Source organism: Ovis canadensis, chromosome 22 (assembly GCF_042477335.2).
Source record: "Ovis canadensis isolate MfBH-ARS-UI-01 breed Bighorn chromosome 22, ARS-UI_OviCan_v2, whole genome shotgun sequence".
Taxonomy (NCBI): Eukaryota; Metazoa; Chordata; class Mammalia; order Artiodactyla; family Bovidae; genus Ovis; species Ovis canadensis.
The window spans coordinates 46,057,325-46,077,294 of record NC_091266.1 but is presented as its reverse complement, the minus strand read 5'-3'; the positions used below and the strand labels follow the sequence as shown (position 1 = coordinate 46,077,294).

At 37.2% G+C, this 19,970-nt stretch overlaps 1 protein-coding gene and 1 pseudogene across 2 annotated transcripts in view; both read right to left on the bottom strand.

Annotated features, from left to right (window-relative positions):
• The window catches only part of MXI1 (MAX interactor 1, dimerization protein), a 96,278-nt gene that overhangs the window by 40,950 nt on the left and 35,358 nt on the right, over positions 1–19,970 (bottom strand). For both annotated transcript variants that reach the window (XM_069567079.1, XM_069567080.1), the window contains exon 3: positions 7,534–7,563. In XM_069567079.1, the coding sequence (XP_069423180.1) occupies positions 7,534–7,563 (30 nt within the window). The remainder of the gene's footprint in view (positions 1–7,533; positions 7,564–19,970) is intronic.
• On the bottom strand, positions 14,693–17,459 carry LOC138427542 (aprataxin pseudogene; annotated as a pseudogene).

Genomic DNA, 19,970 nt, shown 5'->3' with positions numbered 1-19,970 from the left:
GGACTTTGTTGCCATAGATTTTATCTAGTTGCAACAGGAATCCAGTGGAAGACTGTAAACAGAAATGGCATGACCTGACATATACTTTAAGAAGATCACTCTTACTGGTATGTAAAGAATAAAATATAAGGAGGAATGAACAGTACCAGTTAACAGAAAATAATGATCTTTTTTCTTTGTATTCTTTCTTAGTCTTCTCTCTCCCTTTCTATTCCCAATTCCATCAACTGAATACTGGTTCTTATATCCTTCTCCTATCTGGGCTATTTCAAAAATATCCAAACTAGTCTCCCTGCTCCCATAACTAGTATATGTGTGTGTAAGTGTGCATACATGTACATGCATGCATGTGTGTGCATGCGTGTGTGTGCATGCATGCGTATGCTTTGATCAAAAGCCTCAAAAACTCACTACTACCAACAAAATAAAATCCAAATTCCTTGCTTGACATTCAGTAACATTGCAGCCTAATATCAAACCACCTATCTGGCCTCACTTCCCACTACTAATGTGATAGACTATGTTGTTGTTGTTGTTCAGTTGTGTCTGACTCCTTGCTACCCCATGACTACAGCACGCCAGGCTTCCCTGTCCTTCACCATCTCCCGAAGCTTGCTCAAATTCACGTCCATTGAGTCTGTGATGCCATCCAACCACCTCATCCTTTGTCACTTTCTTCTCCTCCTGCCCTCAATCTTTCCCAGAACCAGGATCTTTTCCAATGAGTCAGCTCTTCACATCAGGTGGCCAAAATATTGGAACTTCAGCTTCAGCATCAGTCCTTCCAATGAATATTCAGGGTTGATTTCCTTTAGGATTGACTGGTTTGATCTCTGTGGAGTCCAAGGGACTGTCAAGAGTCTTCTCCAACACCACGATTCAAAAGCATCAGTTCTTCAGTGCTCAGCCTTCTCTATGGTCCAATTTTCACATCCACACATAACTACTGGAAAACTGATAACTCTGACTATACAGACCTTTGTCAGCAAAGTGATGTCTCTGCTTTTTAATATGCTGTCTAGGTTTATTGTAGCTTTTCTTCCAAGGAGCAAGTCTCTTTTAATTCATGACTGCAGTCACCATCTGCAGTGATTCTGGAGCCCAAGAAAATAAAGTATATCACTGTTTTCACTTTTTCTCCATCTATTTGCCATGAAGTGATGGGGCTAGATGCCATGATCTTCATTTTTTGAATGTTGAGTTTTAAGCCAGCTTTTTCATGAATTTCCTCTTCACCCTCATCAAGAGGTTTTTAGTTCCTCTTCACCTTCTGCCATTAAGAGTGCTATCATCTGCATATCTGAGGTTGTTGATATTCAACTTAGTACTATGACTATGTTAATCTTGTTAGCATGTGAAATGAACACAATTGTAAGGTAGTTTGAACATTCTTTGGCATTGCCTTTCTTTGGAACTGGAATGAAAACTGACTTTTTGCAGTCCTATGGCCACCACTGCATTTTCCAAATTTGCTCTTACTCGACTCTTTCACTCTATAAGGTCTACTCAGTTTTTCCTGGACAGAGCTAATGACCTCCTGCTTCCATGGTCTGATCCCTTTCCTTAATCTTTCCTTAAATTCAAAGTCTCTCTCTTCTTCATGGCTCAGGATACATTCTCCTTGACTATCCAGGCAGTAGCTGTTAACTATAACCATAGCATTTTACATCATGACCCAGAATATCCAAGTTTCACAAATCTACATTTACCTTTACTTCAAGCAATGCTCTTTGGTATTTCCTATCCTACTCTATTTCTTTTTCAAATGACTCACTAAAATGACTGCATAGACTACTTAACGGGTTTCAATCTTCAGTTTAAAAAACACTTTAAATGCATCTTTCTAGACACGCATTGGTAACTTAACCAAATCCTGGTATTGAAAGAGGAAACCTATAACTATCAGACTACAATGGCCTTAATCTTAATGGTAAGTGCATGCATGCCAAGTCACTTCAGTCATGTCCAACTCTGTGTGACCCCACGGACTGTAGCCCACCAGGTTTCCCCTGACCATGGGATTCTCCAGGCAAGAATGCTGATGTGAGTTGCCAAGCCCTCCTCCAGGAGATTTTTCCCAACCCAGGGATCAAACCTGCATCTCTTATGTCTCCTGCATCGGCAGCTGGGTTTTTTTTTTTTTTTTAACCACTAGTGCTACCTGGGAAGCCCAATCTTAATGGTAGGACAGGGTATTTTATATATCACTTTATCTACCACAATGCCAAACACAGTATGTATTAATCCTTACTGAAGAGAAAGACTTTACAATCAGACAGGATCATGATTAAGACTGTTTTGTGTTCCCATCATCTTGTTTCAAACTGTAGTTATGATGGTCAAAATGGTTAGTTTTCAACAACACTTTGATCTATTTCTGCTTTCCTACCTTACAGGATTAAATAATGGTTTTGCAAGGTGAGAGAACACAATAAGTATTCAACAAACACTCATTTTCACCTTTTCATCAGAGGTATGAGAAAATCTCTATATGGAGGACACCTACTACCATTCATCGGGCATGCTTCTCTTTTATCACAGATACTCGGGTACTTCTGCGCTGCCTAGGAAGGCATTGTAAGCCCAGTGTCCTCATGTGGTCCTTTTAGATTTGCCAAAGCTGGGATAAGAGTAAGCCTTTTGTTTCAATGGAATGACAGTTATTAAGGTTGAATGGCCTCTCCTGCTGTCAGCACTAAGGTACTTGACCATTAAAGTTCTATTAAAGTTGTTGACTCTTTCAAAAACATCTTTAGTAATTTGAATTAAGAAAATGAAAAAGCAAGGAAGTAATCTAAAATCTGTACTGAATGGTTTTTTCTCTGGCAAAGGACCCAACTTTTAAGATAAGCCAATGGGGCAATGTAAATTCCTAATTCTCAAATCTCAAAGACTCAAAGGTAAAATTAGTTTTACCATGAGATGATTCCCATAGGCTCCCGAGGAATGCAAATCATCTACAGGCATTTCACTTCCACCTCCTGAGTCTTTTACAACCCACTGCAGGTCTAGGAAGACAAGGCGAACACACAAGTGACAAACGCTCTCTACCTCCTAGACCAGGCTCGGGCTTTTGGGCAGAAATAAGCCTCCAGGACCTATCCAAGAAAGAATCTGAATTTCTTTATCAGGTCTGAAACTACCTAAAGGCTGCAGGCATCCTGGGGTAACTGTGGGCCAGAGCAAACTTCTCTGTGCTCCAGACCCTCTGAAATCTAGAAGTATGAACCTCAGCATTCACTGGCAATTGTGTCCTCAAGGCCAGACCCAGGGCTTCAGCAGCGTTAGGGCTTGGTTTAAGACAGCCATCTGGAATTACTCTATCATTCACTAACAATTTAAAATCATCTACTCTAATTCTCCCTGCATTGCTCCAGTAAAAAACACGTAACTCAGAGAAGCTTTATATGCAAGATTTTAGAACTAAGCCCCCCTCCACAAAAACACCCAAACTTTTGACATAAAAGTATTATATCTAGAATGGCAAAATTTCAAAAATATGAACTGTTTCAGGATCACTCTTTTGACAGTGAATTACTCTCCTCATTACACTGAAAAGCAAATGAAAGGTAAAGCCAAAATTCTATTTATTTTAAAAGATGTCAAATCTAGGTTAAATATTTTTAAAATTTCAAATAAAAACAGCGCCTTGGAAAAAAGAGCTATTAAATAGAACTTGGTAGGGCCTTAAAAAGTATAATAACAATACAGGCTTAAATATTAACAATATTCTTATGCTACTTTCCTGCTATTTGGCTAAAACATCTCCCTCCTTTAAATCATCCTGTGTCTACCAATATTTTTGCTTTTTTTTGTTAGATCCACTTTTCAGAAACAGAGCACAGGTTATTAAACTGAATTCTTCCTTTAGTACTCATCCTCTGACACATTCCACTAAAATAGAGATTTATTCATACTGATAAACACCCCTTTTAAAAATAAATATATCTTGGGGGGAAAAAAGGTTAATTCTATATTATGTTTCAACCTCAAGGAAGAGAAGGATGGAGGGAAAAAGAACAGGAGAGAAGGGAGAAAGAAGAAGACCTAATCTGAGGCAAAAAGACATTAGGACTACCAGAAGAGGACAGAAAAGGATGAGTGAACCATGCCTTAAGAGAGGTAGACTAGGAAACCAGCCAGATAGCCTTAGACCTAAGTAAGTAAAATGGAAACAAAAAGCCTTCACGGACACAGCAGAGAGATTGTGTACAGTTAAGGCGATAAAAGCTATGTATGTTACACAGCACTACAGATAAACAAGTACTCGATTAAACAATTTACAAGGCATATCAAAGTAATACTATGAGTGATACGGTTATCAATAAGTCATAACTGATATACAGAATGCATTAAACAAAGTTTACTCAAAGATTTTAAAAGCTCCATTCCAAATAGTTTACTTAAAAAGTCTCTTTAGGTTTAAATGTTTTTGCTAGATTTCCAATGAGGGTCTCCCAAGGACCACATTCAAGTAGGTGAAATAATTATAAAAGCCACATGTTTATTAGTATTTAAAACATATGGCTCAAAATACACTCTGTGCTCTAAAGGTCAAAATAAGGTTTTATTTTTAGACTCTTCAAAGCTGTCATTTCTTGGTCTTTTTGCCATGTTTAAGCTAGCCAGATACTTCTTTTAATATGATAGAAATATAAGGCAGAAAAGAGATTCTTTAAAGCATTTCCTGCCAAACTGCTTTGCCTCAAACTAGCAAAATGTCTTTGACTAGACCACTGAACTATGCTTCAGTTTTATCCTTCACTTAATATTAAAGCTAACACCTTCTGATATATGTCAAATGCTAGACACCAAGGTTACAAACTGAACAAAACAGAACCCCTACCTTTGAGGCAGTCAGAATCATTTGACAGAAAGAGACATACAAATAATTATAGGACCACCTGACTAAGTTTCATAATAGGAGATATGAACAGAGCATTGTGCAAATAAAGTAGTAAAAGCCACTAAATGAGCCTAGAGGACTATGCTAAGCCTTTTCAAGAGAATTTGACATTTAAATTCATATGCAGTGAGGCAGTTGGGTTAGTCAATCTGTAAGGACCCTTCTATTGTAAAAAGGGCAGGACAAAAAGTTGAAGGTCATAGAGATCTTATTTGTCAAAAGGGCTGGTGTACCTAGCTATTCTATTTCTGGGTATTTATCCGAAGGACTTCCCTGTAGCTCAAATGGTAAACAACCTGCCTGCGATGCAGGAGACCAGGGTTTGAACCCTGGGTTGGGAAGTTCCTCTGGAGAAGGGAATGGCAACCCACTCCAGTATTCTTGCCTGGAGAATCCCATAGACAGAGAACCTGGCAGGTCACAGTCCGTGGGGTCACAAAGAGTCAAACATGACTGAGCGACTAACACACTCACACACATCTGAAGGACAGGAAAACACTAATTTGAGAAGATATATGCACCCCTATGTTCACTGGAGCATTATCTACAATAGCAAAGACATGGAAGCAACCTAAGTGCCCACGGATAGATGGATGGATGGATGATATGCTATGTGTGCGTGGTGGCTCAGACAGTAAAGAATCTGCCTGCAATGTGGGAGACCTGGGTTCAATCCCTGGGTTGGGAAGATCCCCTGGAGGACAGCATGGCAACCCACTCCAGTATTATTGCCTGGAGAATCCCCATGGACAGAGGAGCCTAGCAGGCTACAGTCCAAGGGGTCACAAAGAGTCAGACACAACTTAGCGACTAAGCACAGCACAGTGTGTGTGTGTGTGTGTGTGTGTGTGTGTATACATACATACATACATACACATTCATACGTATGTGTGAGCACGCACATGTGTGCACATGATGGAAAACTACTCAATCATAAAAATGAATGAAATCTGCCATCTGTGACAATAGTAATGAACCTTGAACATATTATGCTAAGTGAAATAAGCCAGAGAAAGACAAATACCTATGATTTCACTCATGCAGAATCTAAAAAAACAAAATAAAACAAAAACAAACTTACAGATACAGAGAACAGATTAGTGGTTACCAGAGGGGAAGGAGGTTGTGGCACACGGTGAAATGGATGAAGGGGGTCAACAATATGGTGATCACTTTTTAGTGCATACAGGTTCAAAATATAGTGCTATATACCTGAAACTAACATAATTTAAAAAACAGTTGATGTAAATAATTCCAGTTTGTTGCTTATTAATTTAACCTCTGTATCCAAAAGAGAATATTTTACTTGTACAATCCCCATCATCTCTCCCAAACTTGTCCTCTTACTATATTCCTTTTCTTGGTAAATAGTTAAAACTTAAGCTTCTATAGCCAACTAATCACCAATTTCTATTGATTATATTCCCTACTATTTCTACATTCTATTTCCAATCGCTACCACTATCTCTTACAGCGGAGGCTTCCTATGGCCTCCAAAAGAGTTTTCCTGTCTCTGAGATCTCTTCTGCCAATCAACCAATTCTTTACATGGTAGCCAAAGTGATTCTTTCAAAACATAAATCTGATCATATTTTAATTCACCTTAAAATCATACAGCCAATTCTATTGTTCCCAGAAAAGTCCAAACTCTTCAGTAAAACTGTCAACATCTGGCTTGGCTTGCCTCATGCTATAGTCTTTTATACTCACATTGAACTTCTAACATGTGCGCATGCTTCTAAGTCGCTTCAGTTGTGTCTAACTTTTTGCAGCCCTACGGACTGTAGCACACCAGGCTGCTCTGTCCAAGGAATTCTCCAGGCAAGAATACTGGATCCCCTCCTCCAGGGGATCTCCCCGACCCAGGGATCAAACCCACGTCTCTTACATCTCCTGCATTGATTGGCAGACAGGCTCTTTACCACTAGCATCACCTGGGAAGCAGTTTCCTCAATAAACAAAGCTCACTATCCTCTGAAAAGCATTCCAAGATTCCTTCAAGAGAGAATCAGGTGACCTTCAAAAATGATCTTTCAGGATCCTCTGCTTCTCTATCATCATATTTACCACACTACACAGTATTGTAACTACTTATCTGTCTCCTGCAGGAAGCTATAAATTCCTTAAGGTCAGAAACTGCCTTACACATTCTTGTCTTCCTTATGTAAAGCATTATACCTGCCTGGCACTGACATATAGATGGTACTAGATAAAGATTTGTTGAATGCATGAATAAATGAATGAATGAAAGAACAAACTGCAAGGAAAGAGAAATTCAGTGTCCTACAACTTGCCATAACAGTTATTAGCAACATTACAGAAACCTAATCCTTTAGCAAGACTGTATTTAAGCCATGAGCCTATCACAATTAACCTGTTTCCAAAGACAGATATAAAGAAGGCTCAACATAAACCCAAAATTCAAATGAACTTGAAGTGTGTTTATGTCTTCCAGTTTAGACAGCATAAACTTACTACTTTTGGGAGATAATACACATGTATCAGAATTATGATATATTACACATGTAAAAAAGTTTTAACTACATATGTAATATTATATTTTCACAGGTCAAGTGCTGAGTTTGCTTTTTAACATATATGAAAGCTACACCTCATCATTGACTCACCGATTCTTTTCCAGCTCATTGTGTGTAGACCTAAAAGGGAGGGAAAAAAGGGGGGAAAAGAGAGTTAGCCATGATGTGTTGCTAAGGCTATAAAAAGGGGGGTTAGTTTAGGTATTGCTAAATAAATTCACTGAGTGAATTTAACAATGCAATATATGGACAGACTTCTAGCTATCTCACTCATCAAGAAGTAGTAGTCTATGTTCATTAAGACTTCAGATAGAGCATTTTTAGTTAACAACTAAATATTTTGAAATTAGAATCTCACTGTTATTTTTAATAAAATTAATATGAGCCCATGTTCTCTTGCCCACTTCCAGGGTTCTACATTTTAGTGGTTTGTAGACATTCTATCAGAAAGTTTAATTCAAACATAATCCCATTCTTTCATTTTTTAAAAAAAACAGTGTGTGTACTTCCGTGTCTTCTATCTCTATTTACCCACTCATAAACAGGGAGAGAAAAAGTTTTGGCCAGCACAGAAGCTGAAACAGGCTTGCCTTATTGCTAAGCGATACAGACAAATTCAAGCCTCTTTCTGTATGAAACATAAACCAAAAATGTCATATAAGGAAAAAACAACATCAACAGAAAAGATATATTACTAAAATAAAAAAACACAGTTTTAAAAGACTGGGAGGATATACCTGAAAATGCTAACAATGGTTGTCTTTGTGACTTTTTTCATTTTACTTACAACTACTTGTTATAATAATATTACTTACCATCTATTGAACAAGTTGAGTGTCTGCTCAACAGTAACATACATTATCTCATTTTATCCTCCAAACACCCCTTGTTTTATAAACAAGAATGCTGACACTCTGAGAGGTAAAAAGACATGATCTTGTCCTAGGAGTTTTAAGTTGCAGCCATGATTTAAGCCCATGTCTTTCTTACTCCAAACCCCAACTTCCTTTTTTTTAAAATTAATTTATTTCAAACTCCAATTTCTTAACTTAGTGACAAGCAAAGATTAAGAGCATGGACTCTAAGGCCAGACTGCCTTGGATCAAATATTGTATGGCTTTTTAAAAATCTCTTCATTTCTCTGTGTTCAGCTTTATCATCTATGAAATAGGAAAATAACAGTATTTGCTTCATAAGATTGTAATGAGAAATATACATGTATACACTGAACAACAAAATAAACTCGATCTAAAGTTAACTAATAGAATGTCATACTAAATTCTCCTGAACAAACATTTTTACAATAATTTAGCATTAACAATAACAAAATTTTATAAAGAAAAATTTAAGTTCTTGTCATCAAAACTGCAGAGAAGGCAATGGCAACCCACTCCAGTACTCTTGCCAGGAAAATCCCATGGATGGAGGAGCCTGGTGGGCTGCAGTCCATGGGGTCGCTGTGAGTCGGACACGACTGAGCGACTTCGCTTTCACTTTTCACTTTCATGCATTGGAGAAGGAAATGGCAACCCACTCCAGTGTTCTTGCCTGGAGAATCCCAGGGACGGGGGAGCCTGGTGGGCTGCGGTCTATGGGGTCACACAGAGTCGGACATGACTGAAGCGACGCAGCAGCAGCAGCAACAACATCAAAACTGAAACTTCAATCATTTAGTGTATTCTGATTAACGTCAAAAGCCTTCAGAATATTTCATTACTGATTACTTTAATCTGATTTATTATTCTAATGGATATTTAATAATCAAATTCCTAAACTTCAACAATATTTTTATCAGTCTCATAATTTGTGGAAATTTTACTCACTGTCTTAGTTCAAGAGCCAAAAGGCTTCTTTGAGTTACTGTCTACTGTCCACCTTTTGCTTTCTGACCATTACCGTAAGGTCCAAGTGACACATGATGAAAATGACTGATTTTCAACAGATTATCTTAATAAGAAAACACCTCTCTCAAGAGAGAGAAATTTTAAAAAATTTTCAGGATGCTTTAAGAGTGCAGCCAAATTAATGGCAAGGATATGTACGATTTAGAAGAAGCTATAAAAACACAGGCTTCTTAGTATAACACAAACTCAGACTTCAAAACTCAATAAATAAATTACATCCAAATCTCTACCACATATAATTATTTATAAACAGGTTTAAGTTCTTTCTTGTTTGAATGAAATGTCAAACTAAATAAGTTAGAAGAGGTAATAGGTATATTTTAAAGAGATTTAAAACAAAAAACATTGTTCAAAATTTGAAAGGGTGATCAATAATAAAATTTTCCCAAAATAAGACATCCCCACTTGGTGAGTAAATTTTGGTTTAACTGCCTTTTACTGAAAAGAAAACTCAGAACAAGCAAAACAAAAACTATGAAATTCTAAAGTAATAAAGGAAACAATCTATTTAGAGAGAGGTATTTATCATATACTTATTCCAAACAGTATGGCATCCCACATATGGCGTTAAATGCAAAAGATACATACCCAAAGATAACCAATTGCTGAATTCCAGTATTATACTGAACCTATTATCAAAGCTAGCACCAAAAGAACGTTATCTGAATCACTGCTGTGAACAAAATTAAAACAGCAGGTTCTTTCCACCTCTCTCGGATTTTTATTATTTATCTTCTTCCTAAAAAATATTAAATGATAGCTAAGAATATGAACTTTTTCACAAAACCAGAAAACACATGCCATATCTAGTTATACCACTAGTAAAATTTAACAAGATTTCCAAATACCAAGAGGCAAAAACGATCACATATATACTAATCTTTATCATATTGCCATGTTCCCTCAACTTTTAAAAAAATCCATCAGTAGTGTTTACTCCTATTTTGATGACATTTTTGCCTCTAATATCAGGTCAACAAATACTGCACGTTTTCAATGTTCAAAACTATCTTAGGCTGCAAGGAATCAAAGATAGTCTCTAGCTGGTAGATTAAGATATATACAGGAATAATTATGTAAAATAAATTAGGCAAAATAAATATACGAAGAAAGGCACAAACTATTCTGGGAGTTTAAAGAAGGGAGTGTTTACTTACAAATGGGGCTCTCAGAAAATGGGGCTTTAGAAAAGGGAGCATTTTGTCTGGGGCTTTTGCTACTACCAGAAACTAGACCTGGTAGGGAGAAGACATTTCAAGTGTGGAAAGGATACAGCAGAAGCAAAACAAGCTGAGTTGTGAAGTCCAAAGCAAAGCCACAGAATAAAAATGGAAAAAAAGTTCTGAGTTTAAACATTAGCCCTATCACTCACATTTGCTGTAGAACTTGGAACAAATTATTTAACTTTTCTAGTTAACAGTTTTCTCATTTGTAAAAGTGGAGTAACACCACATGCCTTGACTGGGTGGGTTACTCTGAAAATTAGAGAGTAATGTAAAAGCATCAGCATATAGTAAGTATTCAATAAATGCTAGCCCCTGCAAATATTCTTATTATTTTTAACAAGACTGAAAATATACTACCTAACACAATGTTAAACATATTACATGGGGCAACAAATTGACAGTTCTCAGTAACACTTGGAATTAGCCTGGAAACAAACAAACAACAATAATGATTTAAAAAGAAACTAAAGGAAAATATAAGTGTTTTGATCATTTAGTTGACTGTGAAGACACTAGAAGACTGAAAACACGATAGAGAGGAAGGTGTCTAACTATACATACATGGAGAAAATAATGATCCAAACAGTGCTGGCAAACAGAGTAGCTGAATGCGTCACATCCCAGCACACGCAGAAGCAACCTTCCTGAGGTTGCTTCCCTGAGCCTATGTGTCCAACCAAGCCTTTCCAATAATATGCCATTAAAATAGTCCATTATGATAAATTCCCTATAAAGCTGGAATGTTCTGAATAATTCATCTGGTTAGCACACTTTTCTTCTCCTAACAAAAATGCACCTCTGAGAGTAAACCCTATGAACTGTCTTCCTTTCAGACATCATTCCTCTGAATGCTTAACAACTTCCAAGGACAGGAATAAAGACATTTCTATTATTTATCATCAAATCACAGATAATCTTTTTCACAAATAACATCCCTTTAAGAGACATGGTAGCACATTCCCCATTTGAATGGGAGTCATTATCTCAACCAGATCTGTGATTTTTCATTGACTACAACACTGCTCTAATACATAAACTTTTAATTCTTTAGGGTGCAGTTTGGTGGCAGTCAATGAAACGACGCATAGAATTGAAATTGCACAAAATGGTACTGTTTGGCTCAAGACTAGTACTACCACAGAAGGAAAATAAAAGACCCCATTCCCAGAATTAATATTCTCTTCCAACAAAAGAAAAGACCTCTATCTTTGTTGGATTAATGAGCCAAGCCCCAATTTGTTAACATTCTCATTTCACTTACTTTCTAACCCTGAAGTGCCTAAGGGATGGTGTCCTCCACACAATGGGAAAAACACATTCTATGAAGCTAAGTAAGTACTTTCTAACTGTATCCTAAAGCTTGTACTTCAGCTCTGTTAGAGCAGAGGTCTCCAAAGTATATACCTGAAGGGGGTTGAAAAAGAATTAGCTGAATAGTAAAACTTCTATTTCTGTTTATTCTTCTTCTTCACTTTTATATGTAACCTTAATACTCTGGTATTTATAAAATACTAGTACAGCAATACATGTATAAAATTGTGAATACATACAAATATATTAGGTATATTTTTTGCTGCTAGTGGTATATAAGTGGTTAATAAAGTTTGAAGAACACTAGAAGAAAATCATGCTTACTGCCAATAAAGTAATTATTTCAAAGAAGTAGTTTTATACATTTGTTTCTATCATTTAAAAAAATGTTTTAAATACATATTCTTAAAAAACCATTTAAGACAGTAAAACTTTAATACTATAGATAGGGAAAATAAGAAATATACTACTACTTTCATAACAATAACAAAAACAACCACAATAACTAAGACCATAAAAAAGCAAGTGCCTAAAAAGGATGCATAGCAATAACTCCAATTAATAACTTACATATCAAAGTTGAATATAAGCATATCTTATGACTCAGCATTTTCCCTTGCAAGCATATACCAATCTAATATATATATATATATACATATACAGACACACACATACACACACACACATATACACATATGTTTGTTAAAGGACACAAGAGAATACTCATTCTTTTCATACTAGCCAAAAACTGGAAATGTCCATCAAGAGTATTAGGTTGGTACAAATGTAATTACGGTTTCTGATCATAAATTTTAAATCATTATAACTAGGTTCAAACACATCTTTATTACCAATACCAACAACCAATACCATCAACACATTTTTGCCAAATGAGAAATAAGTTTGTTTATTCCTGTAGCATCAAAATCACGCCTCAGGATTTGACAAACTCTTGGAAAGCATTTTCTGCATCCTTCTGGTTATGAAAGCAGTTTTCCTGCAAAAAGTTGATTGGCGAGAGCTCAGTTGAGTAAGGTGGATGAGGCAAAACTTCGTAGCTCAATTTGTTCAATGTTCAAAGTGTTGGTTGTACAGCATGCAGTCAGGCCTTGCAGTGGAGAAGAATCGGGTCCTTTCAGTTGACCAATGCCAGGTGGAGGCGTTTTAGTTTCCAGTGCATCTCATGGATTTGCTGAGCATACTTCTCAGATGTAATGGTTTCGCAGGAACTCAGAAAGCTGCAGTGGATCAGACTGGCAGCAAACCACCAAACAGTGACCATGACCATTTTTCAGTGTAAGTTTGGCTTTTGGAAGTGCTTTAGAGCTGCTTCTCAGTCCAACCACTGAGTTGGTCTTTGGTAGTTGTCATATAAAATCCACCTTTCTTTGCACATCACAATCTGGTTGAGAAATGCTTCATTGCTGTGTAGAGTAAGAGACGACAACACTTCAAAATGACAATTTTCTTCGTTTGCAGTCAGCTAATGAGACACCCACTTATTGAGCTTTTCCACCTTTCCAATTTGCTTCAAATGCCAAATGACAGTAGAATGATTGATGCTGAGTTATTTGGCAACTTCTCATGTAGCTGTAAGAGGATCAGCTTCAATGACGGCTCTCAATTGGTCATTTCTACGTTTGATGGCCAGCCACTGCACTCCTCATCTTCAAGGCTCTCTTTCCCTTGGCAAAACTTCTTGAACCACCACTGAACTCGATGTTCGTTAGCAGTTCCTGTGCCAAATGTGTTGTTGATATTGTGAGTTGTCTCCTCTACTTTACAACACATTTTGAACTCAAATAAGAAAATCACTCAAATTTGCTTTTTGCCTAACATAATTTCCATAGTCTAAAATAAATATAAAATAAACAGCAATGTCATTAGCAAAATATAAGAAGTGAGAAATGCACATTAAAATGATGCATAACATAATGACATTTATTTAATAATGTATTCCAATATCAAATGGCAAATTTCAACAATGCAAAACTGCAATTACTTTTGCATCAACCTAACAGAATGGATGAATAAATTGTGAGACATTCATATAATACTATAGAGCAGTGATAATGAACAACTATCATGGAATAACATGGATGACTTTCATAATTTCAACACAATGCTGAATGGAAAAGGACAGACACAAAAATACATACTGCCTAACTCCATTCAAATAAAGTAAAAAACTGGCAAAACTAATGGTATCAGAAGAAGATTGGTGGTTACCTGGGGTAGGGCTGACAGTGAGTCTATAATATCTTATTTCTTCACCTTTGTGAAAATTTATCAAGCTATACACTTAGGATTTATACTTTTCGATGTACATTTTCAAAAAAAGATGAAAAATTTTCAAAAACAACATGATTCAAATTGAGTAAAAATCAGCTGTAAGTACTAAAATCATACAGAGTAAGTTCTCTAAGTAGAAATCAGTAACAATAAGATAACTAGGAAAATAGCAATACTTAGAAAATAAGCGACAAAGAACAAATGACAGAGAAATCAGAAGATATTCTGAACTGAAAAATGAAAACACAACATACTAAAATTTGTTGGATGTATCTAAAACAGTACTTTTAAATATTTAGCATTAAATTCTTCTATTAGTGAAAAAAAATGCTAAAAATCAATGGTCTAACTTCAACCTTAAGAAACTACAAAAAGAAGAGCAACTTAAACCCAATGAAATACAGGAAGGAAATAAGATGCAGGTTAAAAAAAAATCACAAAGAAAACAAAGTATCTTCAGTTGGATGATAAAGAAATACAATATTTCAAAATTTGCAGAGTGCAGCTAAAGCAGTGTTTGTTTTTTTTTTTTTTAAAAAAAGAAAAAACACATGTTTTAATTCAAGAAATGAAAGTTCACACGCAATCCAGAACAGGTGCCAGGAATATGCTCTAAACAATCAGGTACACGTGCTGCAGAAGGTCAGGCTCCGCAGAATCACTTGGACCAGTGCTTCCTGAGATGCTCCTTCAGCTGAGGGATGGAAGGCAGCAGCTGCTGGCACTCGTGACAACGGAGGGGCAGCTTCAGGAGCTCGGGCATCCCATCTCGGACGGTCACTCTGCCAGCCTCTTGCACCATCTCAATCACAGCTTGTGATTCAAGGAAGTATTCAGTATTGAAAGAATTCCAGTGTTTTTTGTTTTTAAGGCAAGGAGAATCAAAATCCTGGCTGATCACATGGAGGTGTACATGGCTCATGCTGGGAATGGCATGGTAGCCCAATCGGAAGCGGAGTTTGCTGGACCCAGCGAAGTCAGCAATCACTTTTTCCCCAACAGCGTGCATGTGTCTGAGGAGCTCAAGATGTTCTCTGGTCACAGCCTTCAGACTGGAAATGGAGGCCCAAGGTAAGACCAGCCAGTGGAAACGAGCCTTGGGGTATTTATCCTTTATCACCACCACCTGCTCATCTTTGTAAACCTGCACTTTGGGGTCCTCCATAGAAATCTTCAAGCCTTGACTCCAGTGGCCCAAGGATTCCTTTTTGGCGGATGCATCTTTCTCCTTCTTTGGAGGCACAGAGCGCTGGTGAGGATTGCTCCCAGGTTCCAGTCCTGTGCTGGGCTCAGCTTCCGGGGAAGCACCCCTTTCTGTAGGATCACTATTGCCTGACCTCTTTCTCTTCCTGTGTGTCCCCAGGCCAGGACTCTTTGCCTCTTCCTCAAACTCTATAATATACGGATAAAGTTCATTCACCAGGTAGAGGACCTGGCCAGGCTGCAGCTTCACCTCCTGGTCCTTCCCAATTATGACTGAGTCAATGCTGGTGGGATTGACCCCTACCTGCTTTACCTTGACATATCCTTTGTTACACTCTGCTTTCAACTGTACTTGCTGTCGAGAACACTTCTTGTCGGCGATCTTGGTCTCTGGGCTGCGTCCAACCATGACTGTTTCCAAATGTGGAAGTTTGATTCGCTGGTGCCGGTTGTCCTGTCTCACCAACCAGCACACCCGCATCATTATTTGCATAATTTGAGGCCAGTTATTTAAACTAAGACTTCTTCAGCTGGAAAACGATATTAATTATGGCTCTACACCACAATGTTGTCACAAAGGCTAAATTAAGATGTAAAAAGTTCGGCATCTCCAGACGGCTGAGGCCAACAAGCTCACGTTACTCCTTCACTTCCCTAAAGCAGTGTTTAGAAAAAAAATGTTTCTAGCTTTAAATCCTTTGGGGTAGGAGGCAGGGGTGGACTACAAAATCAATTCTTCCACCTTTCAGTTCAGTTCAGTTCGGTTCAGTCGCTCAGTCGTGTCCGACTCTTTCAACCCCATGAATCGCAGCACACCAGACCTCCCTGTCCATCACCAATTCCCGGAGTTCACTCAAACTCATGTCCATCCAGTCAATGATGCCATCCAGCCATCTCATCCTCTGTCATCCCCTTCTCCTCCTGCCCTCAATCCATCCCAGCATCAGGGTCTTTTCCAATGAGTCAATTCTTTGCATGAGGTGGCCAAAGTATTGGAGTTTCAGCTTCAGCATCAGTTCTTCCAATGAACACCCAGGACTGATCTCCTTTAGAATGGACTGGTTGGATCTCCTTGCAGTCCAAGGGACTCTCAAGAGTCTTCTCCAACACCACAGTTCAAAAGCATTAATTCTTTGGCGCTCAGCTTTCTTCACAGTCCAACTCTCACATCCATACATGACTACTGGAAAAACGATAGCCTTGACTAGATGAACCTTTGTTGGCAAAGTAATGTCTCTGCTTTTGAATATGCTGAAAAGAACCAAACTAAGCCTACAGAAGGTGAGCAATGGATCTCAACTGGGGGCTATTTTTCCCACCAGAAGATATCTGGTCATGTCTGGAGATATTTTTGGGCTTCCCTGGTGGCTCAGTGATAAAGAATCAGTGTGCAATGCAGGAGTTGCAGGAGATGCAGGTTCATTCCCTGGGTTGGGAAGATCCCCTGGAGGAAAGCATGGAAATCCACTCCAGTACTCTTGCCTAGAGAATCCTAAGGACTGAGGAGCCTAGTGGGCTACAGTCCATAGGGTTGCAAAGAGTCAGACACAACTGAAGTGACTTAGCACACATGCACATACAGAGGTACTTTTGGTTATCATACTGGGGAGATACTACTGTATTCTGTGCGGAGAGGCCAGGGATGCTGCTAAACATCCAATGATGCTCAGAACAGAATTATTTGGTCTATAATGTCAACAGCACTGGAGTTGAAAAGCTCTCAAGTAGAAGAAGAAATAAGAAGGCCAAAAACAGGAATTAACAAAATAAAAGACAAGAAACAAGGCAGAGTATCAATAAAGCCAGGAGTTGATTAAAAAAAAAAAAAACCCACAGTAAAACTGATGAACCTCTTCAAAGACTGATGAAGAAAAAAGGCAAAAATTACCAATACAAAAAATCCCCAAACAAACCAATTATCAGGGATGAAAGAGAGCACATCACTACAGAGCCAACACACAATGAAGGATAATAAGATACTATTATGAACAGCTTTATGCCAATAAATTCCACATTGAGATGAAATGGACAAATTTCTTGAAAGATAAAAATTATCAAAACTAACTCAAGAAGAAACAGAAACCATGACAGAAACCATGAATAGTCTTGCATCTATTAAAGAAATTGAATTTATAATAAAAAAACCTGCCCACAAAAAACAACCCTCCAAGCCCAGAAGTATTCATTGGCAAATTTCACCAAGCATTTATAGAATAAATCATACTAATTCTACAGAAAGTATTTCAAAAGATAAAGGAAATGGTAACATCTCCCAAATCATCTTCAGGATTATATTACCCTGATATCAAAATCTGACAAATTACACTGAAAAACAAAACCACAGATTACCATTCCCTTGTGAACACAGACACAAAAAATTCTTAACAAAATACTAGCACATTTATAGAAACTATCAGTTTTACAATTAAACAAAAAAGCTTGCCTGGTCTTTGTCTCAACTTTTAAGGACAGAGCTTCTGAACTCTTGAAATTTCCTGTTATAGGAATTTCCTCAGAGCCCTTGGACCACAACTGAGTTTGTGCTAAAGAAATGATTTTAAATCAGGTGTTAGTTATGCCAGAAAGATCAATCATGTAATTAGAGTATTTGGGCTTTAAGCAACTGATAGCAGCCAACCTCCAGGGAGAAGAGGGTCAGAGAGATGGAGTTCAATCACATGATTAAGGATTCAATCAACTGTGACTGCATAATAATATGGGGGGGAAAAAAATCCTCTAGAATCCAAGGTTCAGATGAGCTTACTGGTTGAGGAATACATGAATCTGCCAGGAGGGTAGGGCATTCTTATTCTCTAGGAAGAGGACACAAAAGTTTCATGCCCAGGACTCTCTCAGACCTCACCCTATGCATTTCTTCATTTGGCTGGTCCTGATTCATATTATTTAAAATAAAACTTGAAATCATAAGTATAGTACTTTCATGAGTAGTTCTAGCAAACTACTGAACCTGAGGGGGCTGTGGGAACCCCTAAATTTGTAGCCAATTGGTCAGAAGTTTGGGTGGCTGGGAACTCTTGAACTCATGTCTGGCATCTGTGGTGAGGTCACTCATGTTGGGGAGTGCACCCTTAAACTTGTGGAGTCTTCTAACTAGAGATGGTTAGCAGCAGTATTGCAAAATACACCATGATCAAGTAGGGTTTATTCTAGCAATGCAAGAAGTTTAAGATTCAAAAAAACTCAATGTAGTTAACCATATTAACAGAATAAAAAAGAAAACCCATAGTATAATCTTAAGAGATGAAGAAAAAGCATTTGACAAAATTCATACATCCATTCATGATAAAAACTTTCAGCAAATTAGGAAAGAAAGGAATTTCCTCAACTTGTTAAAAGGCATCTACAAAAAAACTACAGTTATACTCAGTGGTGGAAGAATACATGTTTTCCCATTATCAGAAGCAAGGCAAGGATGTTTCCTCTCATCAGCTTCTATTCAGTAATAGAAGTCCTAGCCAATGAAATAAGGCAAGAAAAATAAATATCATACAGAATGGCAAGGAAGTAAAAATGGCTTTAATGTGCTGTGCTGTCACTTCAGTCATGTATAACTCTTAGTGACCCTATGGACTGTAGCCCTCTATCTATCCATGGGATATCTATCCAGACTCTTCTATCCATGGGATTCTCCATGGAAGAATACTGGAGTAAACAACATTATATAGTGTATATTTAGAAAATTCTAAGGAATATGCAAATTACTAGAAATAATAAGTGAGTTCAGCAAAGTCAGTTTATAAAGGCCATATACCAAATTCAATTGCTATTTACAACAGCATCAAAGAATATTAACTACTGTAACAAATATTAACTCAACAAAATATGTGCATTACCCATACTATAAAAAACTACAAAATACTGTTGAATTTAAAAAAAAAAAAAAACACCCTACATAACTGAGTAAATGGGGAGATATACCATGTCCACACAACAAAAGATTCAACATTGTTCGGATATGTCAAGTCCCCCCAAATTAATCTATCAGTTCAATGCAATCTCAATCAAAACTCCAGTAGGCTTTGTGGTAGAAACTGAAAAGCAGATCTGATAATATATGTGAAAATTGAAAAGACCTACAATAGTAAAAGGAGCTTTTGAAAAAGAAGAACCAATTTGGAAGACTTACACTACCTTATTTCATGACTTATTAGAAAGACTACAGCAATTAACATAGTGTGATATTGTAGTAAATATAAATATTTAGATCAATGGGACAGAATAGAGAGTCCAGAAATAGATTCACATATATGTGGTCAATTCATTTTTTATGAAGATGCCAAGGCAATTAAGTGTAGAAATGATACTGAAACAACTGGATGGCCATTTGCCAAAAAATGGAATTTCAACTCTTACCTTACACCTTCTATAAAAATTTAACTCTAAATTAATCTTAGACCTAAATGTAATACTGATATTATAAAACTACTAGAATAAAAACATTAAAAAAATTTTATGATCTTAAATTATGCAAAGATTTTTTAGGACATAACAAGCATGTACTTTAGAAGGTAAACATGTAAACTGAACTTCATCAAAAAATACAACTTTTGCTTTTCAAAAGACACTATTA